Genomic DNA, 19419 nt, shown 5'->3' with positions numbered 1-19419 from the left:
TGATGAGATTGCTGGAGATTAAAATATACAGCATGAAAAGAAAATCAATAACTTTTAGCAAATTATATATAAATGAACAGAAAGTATATGCATATTAAAAAATGTTGAATAACTGCTTAATTCACAGTAGAAAAACAAAATTTATAAATGTTTTGAAACTAGTGTTGATATTGCAATTAGCTTTTAAGAAAAGTATAGTACTATGATTATTTTCAAAGTTTAAACTTTACCAGAAACTTAGAGGATACAAAAATGACATATAACATTTAAAATGACATCATTATTTTGCTGTATTCAATTTGATTATTTAACATTAAATTATAAACATTGTATTTTTTATCATAATATTTTTCTGTTGGGCCTTCTGGTAAAACAACTTCTTTTGCATGGCTCATATTTTTCATTGCTTTTTCAACACTACTTTCAAATTTTTTTGCACCAACAGCTCCAAGGATTCCAGCTCCAACTGTAACTGCTTCCTCTTCTGTGCTTAAGATAACTGGCACTCTGAGTACATTTGCATGCACCTGCATAAATAGTTTATTTTTGCTCAGTCCACCACAAATAAAAACTTGCTCTGGAAAGTCTTTACTCTTGTGTTCTCTCATTCTTAAAACAATGTGACGACACTGAAGTGCTACAGACTGAATTGTGGCAAGATATTTTAGTGACAAATCATTCAAAGAATCATCAAGTTTAAGACCTGAAAACATTCCTCTGAGACTACTATCAGCAATAGGGCTTCTATTACCATGGAAATCCGGATACACATGAAAGTCTTTGGTTAAAAAATCACAAAAGTTTAATTTCATTTCTAAGGCTTTCTTTTTAAGGTACTGATTCAAAAATTCATGGACGTTACCTGCATTAAGATGATTTGCTTCTTGGACAGCATTTTGATATGCAGGATGGCTTTTAACTACGAAATCAATGAGCTTTCCTGTAGCACTCTGCCCTCCTTCATTTAACCAGTAATTGGGAACCATTGCAGAGTAATAAGGTCCCCAAACTCCTTTAATGAACATTGGCTCTCTTGTTACTGACATGTGACAGGAAGAAGTTCCACTGATAATAGCTAATCTGTTAACCAAGTCAGTGTTTGGAATTCCCACTTTTGTTGTATCACAACCTAACACTCCAATACCTCCACAATGAGCATCTATTAAAGATGTGGAAACAGGAGTATTTTCAAGAAGACTCATTTCTTCCGCTGCTTGTTTAGTTAAACCTGAACCAATTGTTTGGCCTAAGGTTTTTATATCAGATCCAATCATTTCAAAATTGTTCTCACAAAGTTTTCCTAAACCATTTTTTTCAAAAAAATCTTTTGACCAGCCCTTTTCATGAGTGTACGTCCACTTACAAGTGACAGAGCATGAAGATCTTGAAAACGAACCAGTTGCCTTAAATGTGAGAAAATCAGGAAGATCAAACAAATAGCCAAGTTTAGTATTAAAAAGAGAGGGCCTATGTTTCTTCAGCCACATAATCTTAGGAATCTGCATTTCAAGTGAAATTTTTCCTCCTACAAAATCTAGCACTCTGTAGTTGGTTGCATTAATCTCATTTGCTTCTTCTACTGCTCTGTGGTCCATCCACATGATTATGTTATGATCAGGACTACTTTCATCAATTGGACATGGATTTTTGCTGGTGTCCAAGAGAACTAAGGAGCAAGTAGCACAAAAGCCTATGCCTGCAACCTCTTCTTTTGGTATTCCTTTACAAACCTGTTTTATCACATAACACAGATTACTCCATATTTCTTTACTAGATTGTTCATACCTGTTTTGGCAGTGGTGCTTGATAGAAATACTTTTAGTTACATGATTGAGTATTTTCCCATGCTCATCTATGAGACCAGCTCTAACACTTGAAGAGCCAACATCACAACCAACGAAAAATGTCATTTTTCTTAGTATGAAACTGTTTTAAACAACTTTTCATAAATAATATTAGTTATCTTAAAAGAGAATGTAATTAAACTGTTTTTTAAGAAGTTTAAGTTTGGTGTTATAATTACTAAGCAGATTGAAATAATTACAAATTATAAGATTTTGGTAGTTTAAAAAAAAGTAAGGAATCTAGTTATTATGATTTACTCTTTTGATGAAAAGAAATTTGTTAATTTTTATTTTCTTTGCTGTGACTATTGAAACTGTGAGTATTGAAATTTTGTTCTGTAGAAAAAAAAAGTATTAAAAATAAACTTTAATTTTTATAGCTAGCTTTAATCTATATATCAAGAGGTTTTTATATAAGAATTTATTTGTGAAGTATTTATTTAGCTATAAGAGAAGATTTTGGAAATATTTTATAAGAATACCATATAAATGCTTTGTACTTGTGTTTTAAACTCTACTTGATATACTTTTTTCACAACAGAAACAAACATAGAAATTTTTTTTTAAACATATTCTCAGTCAGAGTTATTTAGCTCTTACTTTTTAATGTATGACTTTGATTTGTTAAATTGCATGCAAATTCATCACATAATAATAATCACAAGTAAAAATTTTTGTAATCTATGAAAACCCTATTGTACACAGTACCTATGCAATATACATTCCATAACTACTATAACTAAAGTAAAAATATAAAAGTAAAACAAAAGATATTAATATTTAAATAAAAAACAAACTTTTAGAAAATACCTTAACTTAAGTGACTAAATAATGTTTTAATACATTGAAAAAATAGGTAATATTACACATGATGTAACACTTTTGCTGTTACCAAGAAAACCTTAAATGTTGCAAAGGGTAGAGTACTGATCTTTTTTACTATTAAAAAAATATTCTTACTTGTATTAGCACAAGTATAGTTCAGAAATAGTTTTATTGCTATTTTTTTTATATATTAAAATGGAATGGAGGTAGTCTTCCTCTTTTGATTTTAAAGACCGGACAGGATTAAATTTTAGATAAACAAAAATAAAAAATGGTTAGAACCATCAAAAAAAATCAGTCTCAGTCTTATACAAGCACTTTGAATAGATCTTTTGTTTATTAAAAAACAAACATTTTGAATTCTGTAGAAAGCAAAAAAATATACTAGCAACTAGAGAAAATCAATTATTGTAAATTAAATACTTTTAGTAAAATTTAAAATAAAACTAAAAACTACCATTTTATCAAAATACTGAATTTCATACTTTTACTTCAAAAATAATGGAACATTTATATTTGAGATTAGTTAGTAAAGTTTGATATATTTTTTTCAATTTGAGAAAGTGAGAAAACAACACTTTAGAAAATTATTTTTGTTTACTGTAACTAAGAAAAACTATTTCTATAAACAACAAACAATTAAAAAAATCAACTAATATTGTACTTGATAAAAAAATAATTTGATGACATTTTGAATTTTTTATTAAAACTATTCCTTGAAAATATTGTTTAAATTAATTTTTGCCTTAGTTTTTTTAATTCACCATTGTTCTGTATAGTCTAAATTAGTTCTTATAGGGCTTTCTAAAAACTGGACTGTGTATGCATTTTCAATCTGTTTTGGTATATTTTTTTTGTGAAGTTTATTATAATGTATAATTAGAGCCAACTGGTCTTTTATTTTATGGTTTAGTTTTATTGTTTTTCCATATGTTTCTGTGGGCATTCCACCTCTTAGTAAAGCTGTTCATAGTCTGTCCAATGTATAAATTTTTGCATATGTTGCATGTATTCCATAATTTGTGCAATTTAAATGTTGTTTAATTTTCATATTTTGTATTGTTTTATTATTATTTATCATACTTTTATTATAGTTTCCAAAATTTCCACATAAAGCACACCTTCCACATTCAGCTGTTTTGTTGTTTTCTTTTTTTGTAAAATTACTTTTGTTTATTAATATATTTCTCAGTGTTTTTGGTCTCTTATAAGTTAATCTTAATAATTATGTACTGTCACATTGTTCATTTTTGCTAAAGTTTATAAATTGTTTAAAGCTGGTTTCCCAAGTCACTCTTTCACTTTGTTCTGATTTTTTTATGTTGTTTGTATTAGGATCTTTATTTCATACTTCATCTAATTCATTAAAGGTATAACTTATCAATTTTTTACTAAAACTTGATCTACTACATTTAATTTTAAAGTTAATTAGTGCCATTTTATAATCTTCTTTTTTTTAATTTAGTTTTTTGAGAATATTAGCTTCTGATAAAATTATTCCTCTAAAAACATGTGTTGGATGGTAAGAATTGCTATTTAAAAATTTTGCTAATTTTGCTGTGGGCTATTTTATTATGGTAGAAAAACTTCAGTCTTACTTTCCCCTCTACAATGATATTTTTTTTGACGGTCAAGCAAGCAAGTTGTTATTACCTGTAAATCTAAGTAACCCCTTATAATTAACATTTAACTAACCATTTTAGAATAGCAGATATATCTCTTTTAAATTAACATTTAGTTTTTAAGCAAACTTTCAACATTCTGTTTAAACAATACTTTATTTATTACTCAAATATGTCAAAAATTGTTTGTTGTTTATTTTTTTGTTATTTTTTAATCTCTTCTATTTTACTCATTTTAATGCTAATACCGATTTTATTTCAACTAAGGGAATTTTATAAATAACATTTATGTCTTATGGTAATTTTTTACTGTGTAGTTTTCTGAACTTTCTATGTTTAGCTTTATTTTTTAAACATTTTCTAAAATTTATCTGTTTTTATTTTATTCTTTCTAAAATACCTTATAACTTATATACTTTTGGTGTATTAATTTTTTTTTTAAATACAAACTAGACTTACTTAGTTTATAGCCAATATTTATTTCGGCCATCATCAACAATGTTGAGATGTTTTATGCCATCGATAATAAACATTGAACTTTACTGCAAGATCAACAACAACAGCATCCGATAAAATCCTACGACCGGTTCCGTCCTTTTTAGGACTCATCAGGCAGGAATAGTCGCGAGAAACCGCTGTTGTGATCTTAAACAAGCGGGCTTAACTACAAAGTACTGAAGCGACCGTTTGTGGGTAAAATTGAAAAAATGACACAGCTATATCATTCACAGCCCAACGTCTTAGACATTGTAAGCTTATTGTGAGATTATAGTCTGCGCTCGTTTGATCAGTTTTAGTCAGTATTTATTTCGGCCATCATCAACAATGTTGAGATGTTTTATGCCATCGATAATAAACAATGAACTTTACCGCAAGATCAACAACATTTTTTCAACTTTACCCACAAACGGTCGCTTCAGTACTTAGTACTTAAGCTCGCTTGTTTAAGATCACAGTAGCGGTTTCTCGCGACTATTCCTGCCTGATGAATCCTAATAAGGACGAAACCGGTCGTAGGATTGTCTCGGATGCTGTTGTTGTCGATCTTGCGGTAAAGTTCATTGTTTATTATCGATGGCATAAAACATCTCAACATTGTTGATGATGGCCGAAATAAATACTGACTAAAACTGATCAAACGAGCGCAGACTATAATCTCACAATAAGCTGACAATGTCTGAGACGTTGAGCTGTGAATGATTTAGCTGTGTAATTTTTCCAACTTTACCCACAAACGGTCGCTTCAGTACTTAGTACTTAAGCCCGCTTGTTTAAGATCACAGTAGCGATTTCTCGCGACTATTCCTGCCTGATGAGTCCTAAAAAGGACGAAACCGGTCGTAGGATTGTATCGGATGCTGTTGTTGTTGATCTTGCGGTAAAGTTCATTGTTTATTACTTAGTTTATATTATTTATTTATGACAACCAAGAGTACTAAACAACAGTTGAATGCCAAAGTTAAAAACTGCCCTTCTACCACAGCTGCTAGAATTTAAGTATAGTTTATTCAAGTGTTTTGAAGTCCTTTAACTTCTTGAAATTACGTTGTAAAGCGAACAAGTCCCTGTGAAAAGTGCAATTTAAGAAAAATAGTGTCATAAAAGTTAAAGTTGCACTTTTCAAAACAGATAGTCATAATCAATTTATTAGCAATTAAAAGCAAATATAAACACATTGAGTTGATAAACTCAATCAGTTGGCACCTAATTAAGTATAAATCCAATTTTATCTGGATTTTTGTACAGAATATTTGACAGTTTTCCTGGAAAAGAGCTGATTATTCTTACTAAACTTTTTCAGTTTAAATTTGTGTAGAGTATTGATATATTGTTATATTGATATTCTTGTTTTTTTTGAAGTTTTTTTATTGTGATATATTTAACAATCTTCACTTTTGCTTGTACATAAATTAATTAGTCTTAAGTCTTCATCATATATATCATTTCAAGTAAATAAGTTAGTAACTGGAAGTAATGAGCGCGCCTAGATTCTATTAATTTTCGATACTAAATAAATTTACTCAGACAATTGCCTGGTCTATCACAGCTGCCAGAGTTTAAGTATTGGGTAAATTAAGGGCTTCAAATCCTATAATTTCTTAAAGTTAGCTAGCAGAGCGTTTATTCTTGGTGGATAGAAGTAGAAAAGGTTAATTTCTAAAATGTTTAATTAACCTTAAAGAATAGAGGTTTCAAGTATAAAATGAAAGTATAAAAGCTAAGGAATATATTTTCATATTACATTCTTAGAGTAAATAAAAAAGTATTTGTTATACTATAGTACTATAAATTTTAAACCTTAGAATTTTGTATTGTTTATTTTAGGAATATTCTTAGTAATCTTTTATTTGAGTTCTTCAGTTAAAAATCTCAAAAGTATCTCAAATTAGATTTTATAATCCAAAGTCTTTTAAAAGAAATATACACTTTATCAATGTATATAAGTTATTTTGGTTTTAATACGATAAAGAAAGTTAAGTTAAGCCTCGAAGATTTGTAAGCTAATTTTCATGAAACTTTCGCAAAATAATGTTAAAAACTTTTAGTTATTGTTAAGACTACGTCCTATTTATAACTAAACTAAGGTATCTTGGAGTACAAATTTAAACAAAACAGAAAGTGTGTTTTTAACTTTTAACATTTACAGTATTTTCGTACTTTCTTAATCAGTCATTAGCTGTCAAACATTAAGCTATAATTTGATTTTATTGTCAACAACAATAGCCTGTTAGCAAACTCAAGCTATTAATTAGAAAATAACGGCTTTATAATCTTATCAGACTTAGTATTATCTTTATCTATTTTAAGTAAGTAGAGGTTTTTTCGATCTGCATTTTAGCTTATGTTCTTGTTTTATCATTAGCTGAGATTTTGGATGCTTGTAATGAACTTTGCGTTCGACGTAAGTTTTATTTAATATAGTTTTTTAAACTGTAATTTATTTAGTTAGTTGAAATACAGACTATTCAAATATTTTTGTTGTTAGTGTTGTGCTATTTTTTTTGTATATTTTGCTAGTTTTTGTTTTAATTAAATTATATCTTAAAAAATTATAATTCTAAGGAACAGTCGACAAAACATTTTGTTTTAATATCTTAAAAAACCAATGAACTTTACCGCACGACCAACAAAAACAGCATCCGAAACAACCTACGACCGATTTCGTCCTTTTTAGGACTCATCAGGCAGGCATAGTCACGAGAAACCGCTGTTGTGGTCTTAACCAAGCGGACTTAAGTGCATATGTACTGAAGCAACCGTTTGTGGGTAAAGTCCAAAAATTGACGAAACCAAATCGTTCACAGCCCAACGTCTAAGACATTGTAAGCTTAATGTGAGATTTTAGTCTCTACGTTCGTTTTTATCAGTTTTAGCCAATATTTATTTTGGCCATCGTCAACAAAGTTGAGATGTTTTTCGCCATCAATAATAAACAAAGAACTTCACTTAAATAACTTAAATAGCTTAAAATTTTATTAACTTAGTGTACTAATTTTTGATAGAAAACGGTATTGGAAAATTTTTTCTATTGACACCAGAGCCTGCTACATTCAAAAATTCAAGAGGGATATGTCAGCATTTGGTGCAATTTAATGTAGAAAGCAATCGGAGAAAATTAATAATGCTATCAATTAGTTTAATAGGTTGTAAATATTTGTATTAAGTATAGTTTAGTCACAAAAAAATGTTGTAAGTTAGTTTTAATACCGTTAAAAAATAATATTTAAAACAAATTTATCAAAAGAGTAAACTATTCAAATAGTATATTTTAACTTTTTCAACGAACATAGCATTATAATTATTCTTAAACTAAATGTACAGCTGAATTTTAAACATGTGTAGTGTGTATTGTACTATATTGTATATTGTATTATAGTTACCATATGTTTTTATAGATAAATGATAGTTTGTGTATCTTTGGCAACTCCTTAATTGTTAAAAAGGAAAGCATTCAAATATTAACATGAAATCATTAAGTGTTTCTTTTGATTCATCTAGAAATATGATTCTGCCAAATTTATTTGTGTATATATGATAGGTTGAGAAGTAACAAAAGTTGGTTGTTATGTACAATGTTTTATTTTTAAAGTTTATTTTTTGGTTTGTTATTTTTAAAAGTAGATTTTTTTTTGTTTAAGATAAAACTGGCTATTTTACACTATTGTATCATTACTATTCGATAAACATCCATAAAATTGGAAACAAATTAAGGTTGGATCAAAGATCAGATTTGGCAAGAACAATTTATACAGAAAAAATATGTATCAGTTTCTATAAAATAAATATATTATAATGATCTACAAATTTTATTTTTGGTACCTAGAGGCTAGAAGGGACGCGTTTTGACTTGTTTCCTGGCATCCCTGAAAAATATAAGATAAAAGTAGCTCAAATTTTTCACTCAAAATGTTGTTTACTTTGATTTTGCTAAACTTTTAGACAATGAAAGTTGAATTTATTACATTGAATAATTATAAAATTTCACTATTAGCTTGTGAATTTAGAGTTCAGCTAAAGTAGATTTAAAATTAACGTTAACTATAATGTCAAATTGAATTACTATTTCAGCTTGTTTTATCAATAAGAACATTTTAATATTTTTTAGTAAAATTTTTATTTTAGTGACTGACAATAAACTGCTAGTAAGCAGCGACAAATTAAAAATGTGATGTTTGTAATAAATTTTTACTTGGAAAACCATAAGGCATTTATTTAATTAGATTTATTTTTTAAGCAGCTTTAGTTTTAGTCACAATTTTTTTTTAATACAATAACAAAATAGATAATGATATATAAAGTAATACATAACAACTTAAAGTACTTTTGTGTTGTTATAAAAAAGATATTTTTTCAATTTAGCTTACGGAATAAAAACAAACTTTAAGAAATTATTCATATAAAAATACTTTTTATATAAAATGCTATCAAAGTATACTTATTATCTAATCAAAATAATTTTGTTTTTTGCTTGGAACTTTGTTAATAAGTTGATTAGTAAAAAAAAAACTTTATCCCCTAAAACTGGAATTTATTATAAAAATGTTTAGACGAAAACTTTATTACAAAAAATCCATTTAAAATTCGTTGTTCAATATATTGAGATTTGAAAGATTTAAGCTATTTTCTATACATGCAGCTAGATAGTTACGTCATATATTGAAAAATGTAATTTTAAATTTATAGTTTAAAAGTTTATTCTCATATCATATTAACGCAACCAGCTTTTTTGTTTTTTATTTACAGAAAACTTGTAGATATGTAAAACTTTTCCTTGTAAGTTAGTCTTAAAAGTTCTTGTTTTTTACTTTCACAAGTAAAAGCTTTCAAACTAATAATAGTTTTTATAATTAATTTATTGTTGTTTTAAAACTTAGTGCATCTGGTAAATATAAACTAACTTATGTAAAAAGTATACCTTTAAATTTATGATGACGTCAGTTATAGTATAACAGCTTTGTAGTAGTTACTATATATGTATTGTTTATTGAACGATAAAAAAAATGCGCTCAAAAAGTTTGGTCTAAGAGCCTGGTGTAAAAAGGAACATTTCGGTTATCGAGTCGTACACCACATGCTTATACAATTTCTTACGAGCTATTACACATAATTTTTTATCACCTAAATATTGAAATCTTTAGTAATAAAACAATCAATTAAACGATTAGTTTTTTATTATCTAAAATTATAAATTGTAGTTTACTATTTTGTTATTATTTTAAGTTAAGTCTTTTGACGAATTAAATGATTCTACTTAAAGTTAAAGATTTGAAAGTTTTGCTAATAGTTGTAGTACATTGTGGTATGATAATATTTTTACTAGTTTATTGTATTGTTAGTAAATTTACGTTATTAGTTACATGCATACTTTTAAATAATTTTTCAGTTCATTTTATAGTAGCTTTATACTAAACTGGATACGACATACTGCAGTATAATATTATTGGCCTAGTTAATATCCTATAATTACGCTTTGTTTACTTTGAAGCCAACATCTAATTAGTACTTTTTAACTGAATCAACCTAAGACTATGCCTGCTAATAAATCTAGTTGAATTTATTTATTAAACTAACATACTTTGTGCTTAATGACTAATTATAAACTTAAACATTGAGTTTGCGAAGTTAAACAATGAATACATTTACACTAATGAATGAATATTATACAAAAGCTGCAAGCAAAAACACGACAAAAATTTAAATAGATATGTACTCAATCAAGAGTGTATCTTGGACTTGCATAGCTTTGTTAACTTAGTTTAATAAAGAAAGAGTACTGTGAAAGTTTGTTATTATTAGTAACATATATAAATATATATATATATATATGTATATATGTAGATCAGGGTTTACCAAAGTGGGCCATGACAGATACTCAGGGGGCCACGAGCAGCAAAGGGGGAAGAGGGGGGGGGGGGCATGAGCAGTAAAGGAGCCACAGGGGAGGCCATGAGGCCATAACTTGAAACTTACACTAGATATTATTGATTTGCAGATGAAGAGCAAAAAAAAAAGGTCTTATGTGTATTTTATAGTAGTTTAGAAACTTACACTAGATTTTCTTGAGTTGTAGACGAAGAACAAAAAAAAAGGTCTTCGGTGTTTTTTACGTAGTTTATGAGTTAACTTGTTGAAGGGGGCCATTGCTTTTTAAATTTCTTTAAAGGGGGCCATTTGCAAAAAAGTTTGGGAAACCCTGATGTAGATTGTTTAAGGCAAAGTCAGCTTAAATAAAACTAATAAAAAAAATACATCCTAATGCATTTGAGTCACCATTTAGAAAAATTTTGAGTCAAAGTTAATTTTACACTAATTAAACATATGGGTAAACCGTAAAATATTATTAAATTATACTTATTTGTATATTAAATTATCAAAAAACATTAAAAACAAATTCATAAACAGTCTTTTTTAAAACTTAAAAAAAATGTTTTCAATACAAGTTATAAAAAATGGTACTACGAAAACACTTACAAGCGTAATGTTTTATTTTCTATAACTTAAAAATATCTACTTAAGACATGTAGCCTGTTTTAAGGAACGAGCAAATAATCATAAAAAAAGCTTGCGGGCAGCATTTATTCATTTAAGGGGTGGGAAGGGTTTTTAATCGGCTGGCTGGAGCATTTCAAACTCGTAATACATTAGATCCTGTCGGATAGTCCCTTTTTAGATCCGGACCTGGCCAGATGCTAATTATAAACCATTATCCGGATCTGGCCGGGTACTAATTTTATGGAACCGGTTGATCACTATTTCGAAGCCATTTAGTTTACAAAAATATCTTAAGTGTGACAATTTGAGTTAATATTTATTACGTATATAGATTTCTATATATATTATAACCCTGGGCAGAATTGATAATAATTTCATAAATGAAATAGTTTAATTACTAAAAGTTACTTAATACAAACCTTAACTTTAAGTGTATCATAAATTTGGTATTTTTTTTCAGCTTTGAATTTTTCCATGAGGGTATTGTTTTACTGAACTTCATCGTCAAGTCAAACTCATTGTCAGCTGAAACTATGGTATTAATTTACTTTCCATTGATATCACTGATAGTTTGTATTTGCAAGTGCTGCAAAATGCGTCAAATTATTCTTACTGAGATAGGAAGAAAATAATTTTAACATTAATCTTTATGCCTTAACTACAGAGTACATTTCATGAGCTAAAGTTCCCTTTCCTATTAGTTTCGTACTCAGTTCGTTCATATGCCTAAACAAATTTACTATGAATGCAAAATCTGAGAAGCAATCCTTATTGGAAAATTGAGTAAAACCTTTATACTTTTCTTTCATTTTTAAAAGTTGCCGAATATGCGGCTTTAGGTCCCAAACGCATATAAAAACTTTTCCTAAACTTTGTTAAAATGTAAAGTTGAGTAGTTCGACTGAAAACAGCCGTCATTTACTTGTCGGAAAAAAAAAAACTTTTTTTAATACTAATAAAAACATCTCATTATTTTTCAAGAAAAATATAATTTTTGACTCGTTCATTGTATATGAATATCATTGACATGGTAGATTGACAAAGGTAGATATGTAAAATGTCAGATTTAAAATAGAAAATTTAGCTTAGGGTATTTTGATAAAAGAATATTTCAACTGAGTTTAACCAAAACAAAATATTAGGATAAAATAGTGTTTTTATTACTACACATAAACTAAAATTAAATTTAACATGGTTTCAAAGTCTAGCATTTATGTTTTATTTTGTAAAAATTTGATACAAAGTTTTATACAAATTTTATAACATTGACCTTGGCGGGCCGGTCACTTCGCTCGCTGGCCGGTCATTTTCATCTACGGGACGAATTCCATTAAAATTTCAAAAACGTTTGGGAGCCGGTCAATTTCTTTCTGCGGGCCGGATCCAGCCCGCAGGTCCTACCCCTAATCTAGAATAACCAATAAAGTTCTATTTTAAACGAAAAAAATGACAAATATGCAACACTTAAGCACTAATCATTATATTATATTTTATTAGTGATGTACCGGACCCACAATTTCGGGTCCGGCCGGACCCGGATCCGGACTTTTTTTTCAAGTTAGAATCCGGCCGGAACCGGACCCGGACTTTTTTTTCAAATTAGAATCTGGCCGGAACCGGACCCGGACTTTTTTTTCAAATTAGAATCCGGCCGGAACCGGATCCGGACTTTTTTTTCAAATTAGAATCCGGCCGGATCCGGATATCAGACAAAAATGGCAATATCCAGCCGGACCCGGATAGTGAGTCCGGTACATCACTAGTATAAACTAACCTGAGTCAGAATGAGGTTTTTAAAAACTAAAAAAAAAGAACTTTAATCTAATAATAAGTAGAACAGCTAGCCACAAGGTTTACAAATTTAGGTGATATTTACAACCAAAAATCTGAAATCAAGTTCTTCAACAAAATACACAAGAAAATTACCAAATATTGAAAACTGGAACAGCTCAAACTCATTCAAAATTTAAAAGAAAACTAGCCTGAGTTTTTATAAAAAACTAAACTAGCCTGTGGCAGTCCAAGATTTTCTAAAATTTCCAAAAATTTTCAAACTAGCAGGGTTGCCACTGTTTAAGTCAATAAAACTAGCTAGAGTGAGTATAAACAAGCCTGAGTCAGAATGAGATTTTTAAAAACTGAAAAATTACTTTAATCTAATAATCAGTACAACAGCTAGCAAAGTTTGACCATTTGGTAGTAAAGTTGTTGACTGATTGTGGTACACTTAACTTATTACTACTACCCATCATAATTAAATCCTACCTTATTTAATTAATATCTAACGAATACTAATTCTAACTGAGACTACTTTCTATAATCAGACACGACAGTTTTGAGTAATGAATTTTTTATATAAAACACAACAAGAAATACTAGCATATACAAATTTATTAATTACTTTGGTAAAACTTTAAAAACTGAAAGCTATTTAAATCTATATCAAAAGACTTAAAACAATAAACTAAAAGTTAAATAAAACTTTTAGTAAAGAAGAAACTGTAAAATTTTTTATAAACTATAAACCTGAATTAAATACTTAAACAATTAAACACCAATTGAAATATTCACTTTTAAAACAATACACTACTTACAATAAGAATTCACAAAAAAGTTCAAGATATTTTGTTGCTTCAAGCTGCACACCAAACTAACTAACTGCTGACATATAAACTGCCTTTCATGTTCTGATGTTTTGTTGCATCAGTATTTAGTTTAAAACATTTCGTCATATGATTCTCATTGGCTCGTACATTCAACCGTATTAACTCTAAATATTCTCTGAGCTCAACTTTAAACAATAAATAATGCAAGTATCATTCCAAAGTTTTCAATTTTACAACATATGTAAAGAGTTGCATTTCTGAAATGTTTAATGCATAGTTCAAATGTTAACAAATGTAAATTAGTCACGTGTACAAAATGAGCCAATCACGGTAGGTGTTTAATTTTAACTGACGAAAATGACTCTTATTAATTTACACAGGGTTTGTTTTTGAAAAAATACTTTTCAGTATGCTCTTTTTTACTAACTAGATCCGGGTCCGGCCGGATCTCTGTTAGGATCCGGCCGGACCCGGATCCGGACTTTTTTTTCAAATTAGAATCCGGCCGGAACCGGATCCGGACTTTTTTTTTCAAATTGGAATCCGGCCGGAACCGGATCCGGACTTTTTTTTCAAATTAGAGTCCGGCCGGATCCGGATATCAGACAAAAATGGCAATATCCGGCCGGACCCGGACCCGGATAGTGAGTCCGGTACATCACTATATTTTATTAACTTAAAAACCTAATTTTAAAATTTTACCACAACAACTTTAATTTTTTTACATACAAATTTTAGCTTAAAAAACATTTGGCCGCAGGCCGCAGTTTGCCGACCAATGAAGTAATATTTATTAACTAATGTGTAATTAACATAAATAATTATACTCAATTAATCAACCAAGTTAACTTTCGTTGCAAGTTTTCACGCAATTAGACAAAGTATTATAAACTAAACTTAAACATGTCTACGATAATGTTTATAAACTTTTTCGAAAATTTACCTAATCCAGGTCTACTGTAGTCCACAGTAAATTTTTTTCTTACGCAAAAGCTACTTTTTTAAAGACAATTGAGTTTTAGTTAAACTTTTTTTTTCTTTAAATAAAACAAAGATAAATTAATATGAATAAATTTTGTCACCATTGGTAATAATACAATTTTAAACTTCACCATTATCAACACTATTACCCAAAATAAATTAGATTTACAAGTGTCAAACTGTTTTTCTGATAAGCACACTTGCCCTCATCGTAAGTATCGATCAAATCAAACCGTGTATAGTTTAATCTATTGTCAAAAGCAATTTTCAAAGTTGTTTGTATCTGACCGTAGTTGGTGATTTAAGAAAGGCTATTTGCTTTGACTACACGTATACGTACACGTATACATACAACGATTCTATACAAGTTATATTTGAACCGAGCTCATAACGAACACCTTTCATCAACCAAACTACGTATTTCCAGTTCAACATCAAGGAACAAGTATTTATTCCAATGTAGCTAGAATGCCTTCTAACACACTTACTGTTTGAGCAAACTAAAACAATGATATGCAACGTTTGTACCAACCGTCACAAAGACTTCAGCAAACAACAGTTTTGATGTCTCACATCAAGGATTTAGTACTTACTCTAATGCACCTTAAAAGGTTTATAATGCCCTTTAAGGTCAATCTGCACTGTTATTTCCACAATCTGAGTCTTATTATATAAGGCTTTTGCAAGAACCTGGTTTTTCGGTCAAAAATCACCAAGCCTTAAACAAACAAAAAAATTACAGTTTTTATGTTTAACATCAAGGAGCAAACACTTATACTAATGCAGCTCAAACTCCTCCTAACTCTATTTCAGGTCAACCTGCAAAGTCTGAATCTGATTACTTTAGGATTTTGCAATATGCAATATCTATATTTAATTTTATAATATAGATGAATATAAGGTTTTACGCTTGTAAGTGCTTTCGAAGTACCATTTTATTTACTCATAAACAGAATCTTTTTTTTATTTTAATTCTTTATGTTTTTGGTGTTAATGATAGTGTAATAAAATAAATAAGTATAAGTGACGAATACTTTACGGTTTACCCATATGTTCAATTAGTTTAAAATTTACTTTGACTCAAAAGTTTTCTAAATGCTGACTCAAATGCATTTTTAAAAAGTAAATATTTTTAAATTTTAATTAAGAAAACTTTGTCTTAAACAATCTTCATCTATATATGTGATTAATAATAACAAACTTTCACAGTACTCTTTCTTTATTAAACTAACATATGTTTCTGTTACTCAATCAAGAGTATCTCTGGATTCGCATAGCTCCGTTGAAGTATTCTATTTTGTTAAAACTTAGAAACGAACTTTATTTTAACAAAGAAAGAGTACTGTGTAAACCAGTGATTATGTATTCCAATGAACTTGCTTCGCAAGGATATTTGTTAGCAAACGATTAACTTGAAATTTTGAATGTGTTAAAAATATCTAAATAATTTATATTAAAAATTTAAAATTATTTATCTCATGATGACCTGTTTTTTATACCAATATCTTATAACTTGCTGAAGAGAATTTCTTTCTGTATCTTCATAGAAAGTACGAGGTTGCTTGTGTAATTCTGTTAGTACAATAAAATTTAAAAAATCGGTTTTAATAGAAAACTTGCTTATAGAATATATTATTGATCATCAAAAACACGCTTTTGGGCAACTTTGACTTAAGTACAAGATAAATTTTAATTGACCTCTAAATAGATGTTTTACTATGATATTGTATTTATGTTCAGGTTGAAGACAATGTTATGTAGACAGATATAAATACTATTTGTTTTATAAATGGCTCAATCGATTTCAGTTGCGTGCTGTGCGCAGCTCAACTCTGTTATATATTTATACTTTCATTGTTATTGTCGCGTTTTTACTTGCAGTTTTGCATAATGTTCATTCATTAGTGAAAATAATTTATTTTTTGAATTCGCAAACTCCTTGTTTAAGGTTTTAATTAGTCATTAAGCACAAAGTGTGTTAGTTTGTTAAGTAAATTCTACTAGATTTATTAATAGACATAGTCTTAAGTTGATTTAATAACAAGGTACTAATTAGATATTGGATTCAAGAGAAACAAAGCGTTATTGTAGGATATAATAACAATAATATTATATTTCAGTATGTCCTATCCAGTTTAGTATAAAGCTATTATAAAATGAACTGAAACACTATAGAAAAGTTTTTTTTTTTTAATTGATTTGTAACTAATACTTCAAATTTACAAACAATAAAATAAGCTACTCAAAGTGTTATCATACTTCAATATACAACAACTAAGAGCAAAACTTTTAAATCTTTAACTTTAAGTAGAGTCAATTTGCTTAACTTTAAACAATAAAAAAATAGTGAACTATAATAACTACTACAAAACTGAAGGCTGTTAAGCTATAACTGACGTCATTATTAATTCAAAGGTATACTTTTTTACAAAAGTTAATTTATGTTTACAAATTACACTTTACTTTTGAAAGAACAATAAGTAAATTGTGAAAATTTTTACTAGTTTGAAAGCTTTAGTAGTAGAAACAAACAACAAGAATTATTTTAACAAGGGTTTCCCAAAATAGGTCAAATGGCCCCCTTGGGAGCCATTTTAGAAATTTAGGGGGCCATAAACAGTAAAGGGGCCATGAGTTCATAAATTAATTTTACACTAGATTTTACACTGGAGTTGATGAGAAAGAGCAAAAAAAAGGTCTTAGGTGTTTTCAATGGTATTTTTGAAACTTATGCTAGATATTGTAGAAAAGTTTTATGAAAAACAAGTGGCCATAAGCTGTGAAAGGAGAGTCACAAAGTCATAATTTGAAACTTACATTAGACATTCTGGAGTTGATGATGAAGAGCAAAAAAAAGATCTTAGGCGTTTTAAATGGTAGTGTTTTGAGAAATTCTGTTGGAGGGGCCATAGCTTTTTTATTTTTATTAAAAAGGGCCTTTTGCAAAGAGTTTTGAGAAATCTTGATTTAAACCATCTTACAAGTAAAAGTAATACAACACCTAAGTTTTAAAACAACAATAAGTAAATTATAAAAACTTTTACTAGTTTGAAAGCTTTTACTTGTAAAATTAAAAAACAAGAACTACAATGTACAAACTTACAATGAAAAGTAATAAAGTTATACAAGTTTTGTGTAAATCAAAAACAAAAAAGGATGGTTGCATCAATTTAATATAATATGAGAATAAGATTTTAAACTATAAATTTGAAATTATATCTTTCAATATATGACGTAACTATCTAGCTACATGTATAAAAAATAACTGAAATCTTTTAATTCTCAATATATTTAAAAGTGAATTTTAGATGGATTTATTGTAATAGAATTTTCGTCTAAACATTTCATAAAAAATTTTAGTTTTAGGGAACTAATTTAATTAGTTTTTTTACTAATCAACTTATTAACAAAGTTCAAAGCAAAAATTACAATCATTTTGATTTGATGATAAGTTTATTTTGATAACATTTTATACAATAAGTACTATTATATGATTAATTTCTTAATGTTTCTTTCAATTCCGTAAGCTAAATAAACAAAATATATTTCTTATAACAACACAAAAATACTTTAAATTATTATGTATTACTTTACATATAGTTCTATATTTTGATATTGTATTAAAAGAATTGTAACTGAAATTAGTGCCCTTTAGAAAATAAATTTTATTTAAATAAATGCCTCTAGTGGCAGTAAATATAACAAAATTAAACAAAAAGATCTATTAATAGGTACATAATCAAACTGCCTTATGATTTACTAAGTAAAAATTTATTACAAACATCACATTTTTAATTTGTCGCTGCTTGTTAGCAGTTTATAGTCAGTCATTAAAATAAAATCTTACTAAAAATTAAATAAATAAGATATACTTATTGGTAAAACAAGCTGACAAAAATATCTGATAAAATTCCAAAATGTTAGATGATTTAGTTTAAAATACATTATTTAGCTATTTAAAAGCTTTAATGTTGAAAACAAATAAAATATTCAACAGTTTAATGCGAAACGTCTTAAACTATTTTTTGACTTTTTGCTTTTTTGTTTAAAAATTAATTTAAGCCATATAACAACTCAGCTTAAAAAACTTTTGCTCATAATTGTAGAAGTTTATAGTATTATAACATGTTTTTATAGTGTTTTGTAACACTTAGCTGTGAACTAAATAAGTTGATACTGTAATACGTATAATTAAAAATTCAGTGTAGTAAAACAAAATAAAAGACTTAAAAAGAAAATTGTTCGGAAGGTAAAGTTTGTTATGTAAAAAAGATGATGTTCTTATTTTTTTAATGCCTTTTTGGAATAAATTATTTAAAAGTTTATTGAACATGATAAAAGTTCAAAGCTTAAAATTATGGCTAAAGGAGCTGGTGTATAAAAAACTTTTTGGTCATCGAGCTACACATTATTTAATAAAAGATAAATTTAGGCCTTGAAGTTTTATATACTAGTTTTCAAGTAACTTTCTAATAAAAATTTTGTAAACTTTTATCTTTGATTAAGGCTATGTACTATTGAAAACAATACTAAACAATTTTTGAATAT

General features: G+C 28.0%; 1 protein-coding gene across 1 annotated transcript; it reads right to left on the bottom strand.

Annotated features, from left to right (window-relative positions):
* Positions 1-235: 235 nt before the first annotated feature.
* On the bottom strand, positions 236-1813 carry LOC145843924 (FGGY carbohydrate kinase domain-containing protein-like). The gene has a single exon (XM_082951202.1). The coding sequence runs from the start codon at positions 1599-1601 to the stop codon at positions 267-269; it is 1335 nt and encodes a 444-aa protein (XP_082807328.1). The 5' UTR covers positions 1602-1813; the 3' UTR covers positions 236-266.
* Positions 1814-19419: the final 17606 nt, after the last annotated feature.

This window comes from Thalia democratica, chromosome 9, assembly GCF_965202585.1.
Source record: "Thalia democratica chromosome 9, ktThaDemo2.hap1.1, whole genome shotgun sequence".
In the NCBI taxonomy this organism is placed as follows: domain Eukaryota; kingdom Metazoa; phylum Chordata; class Thaliacea; order Salpida; family Salpidae; genus Thalia; species Thalia democratica.
This window is presented reverse-complemented; position numbering and strand designations above follow the sequence as displayed.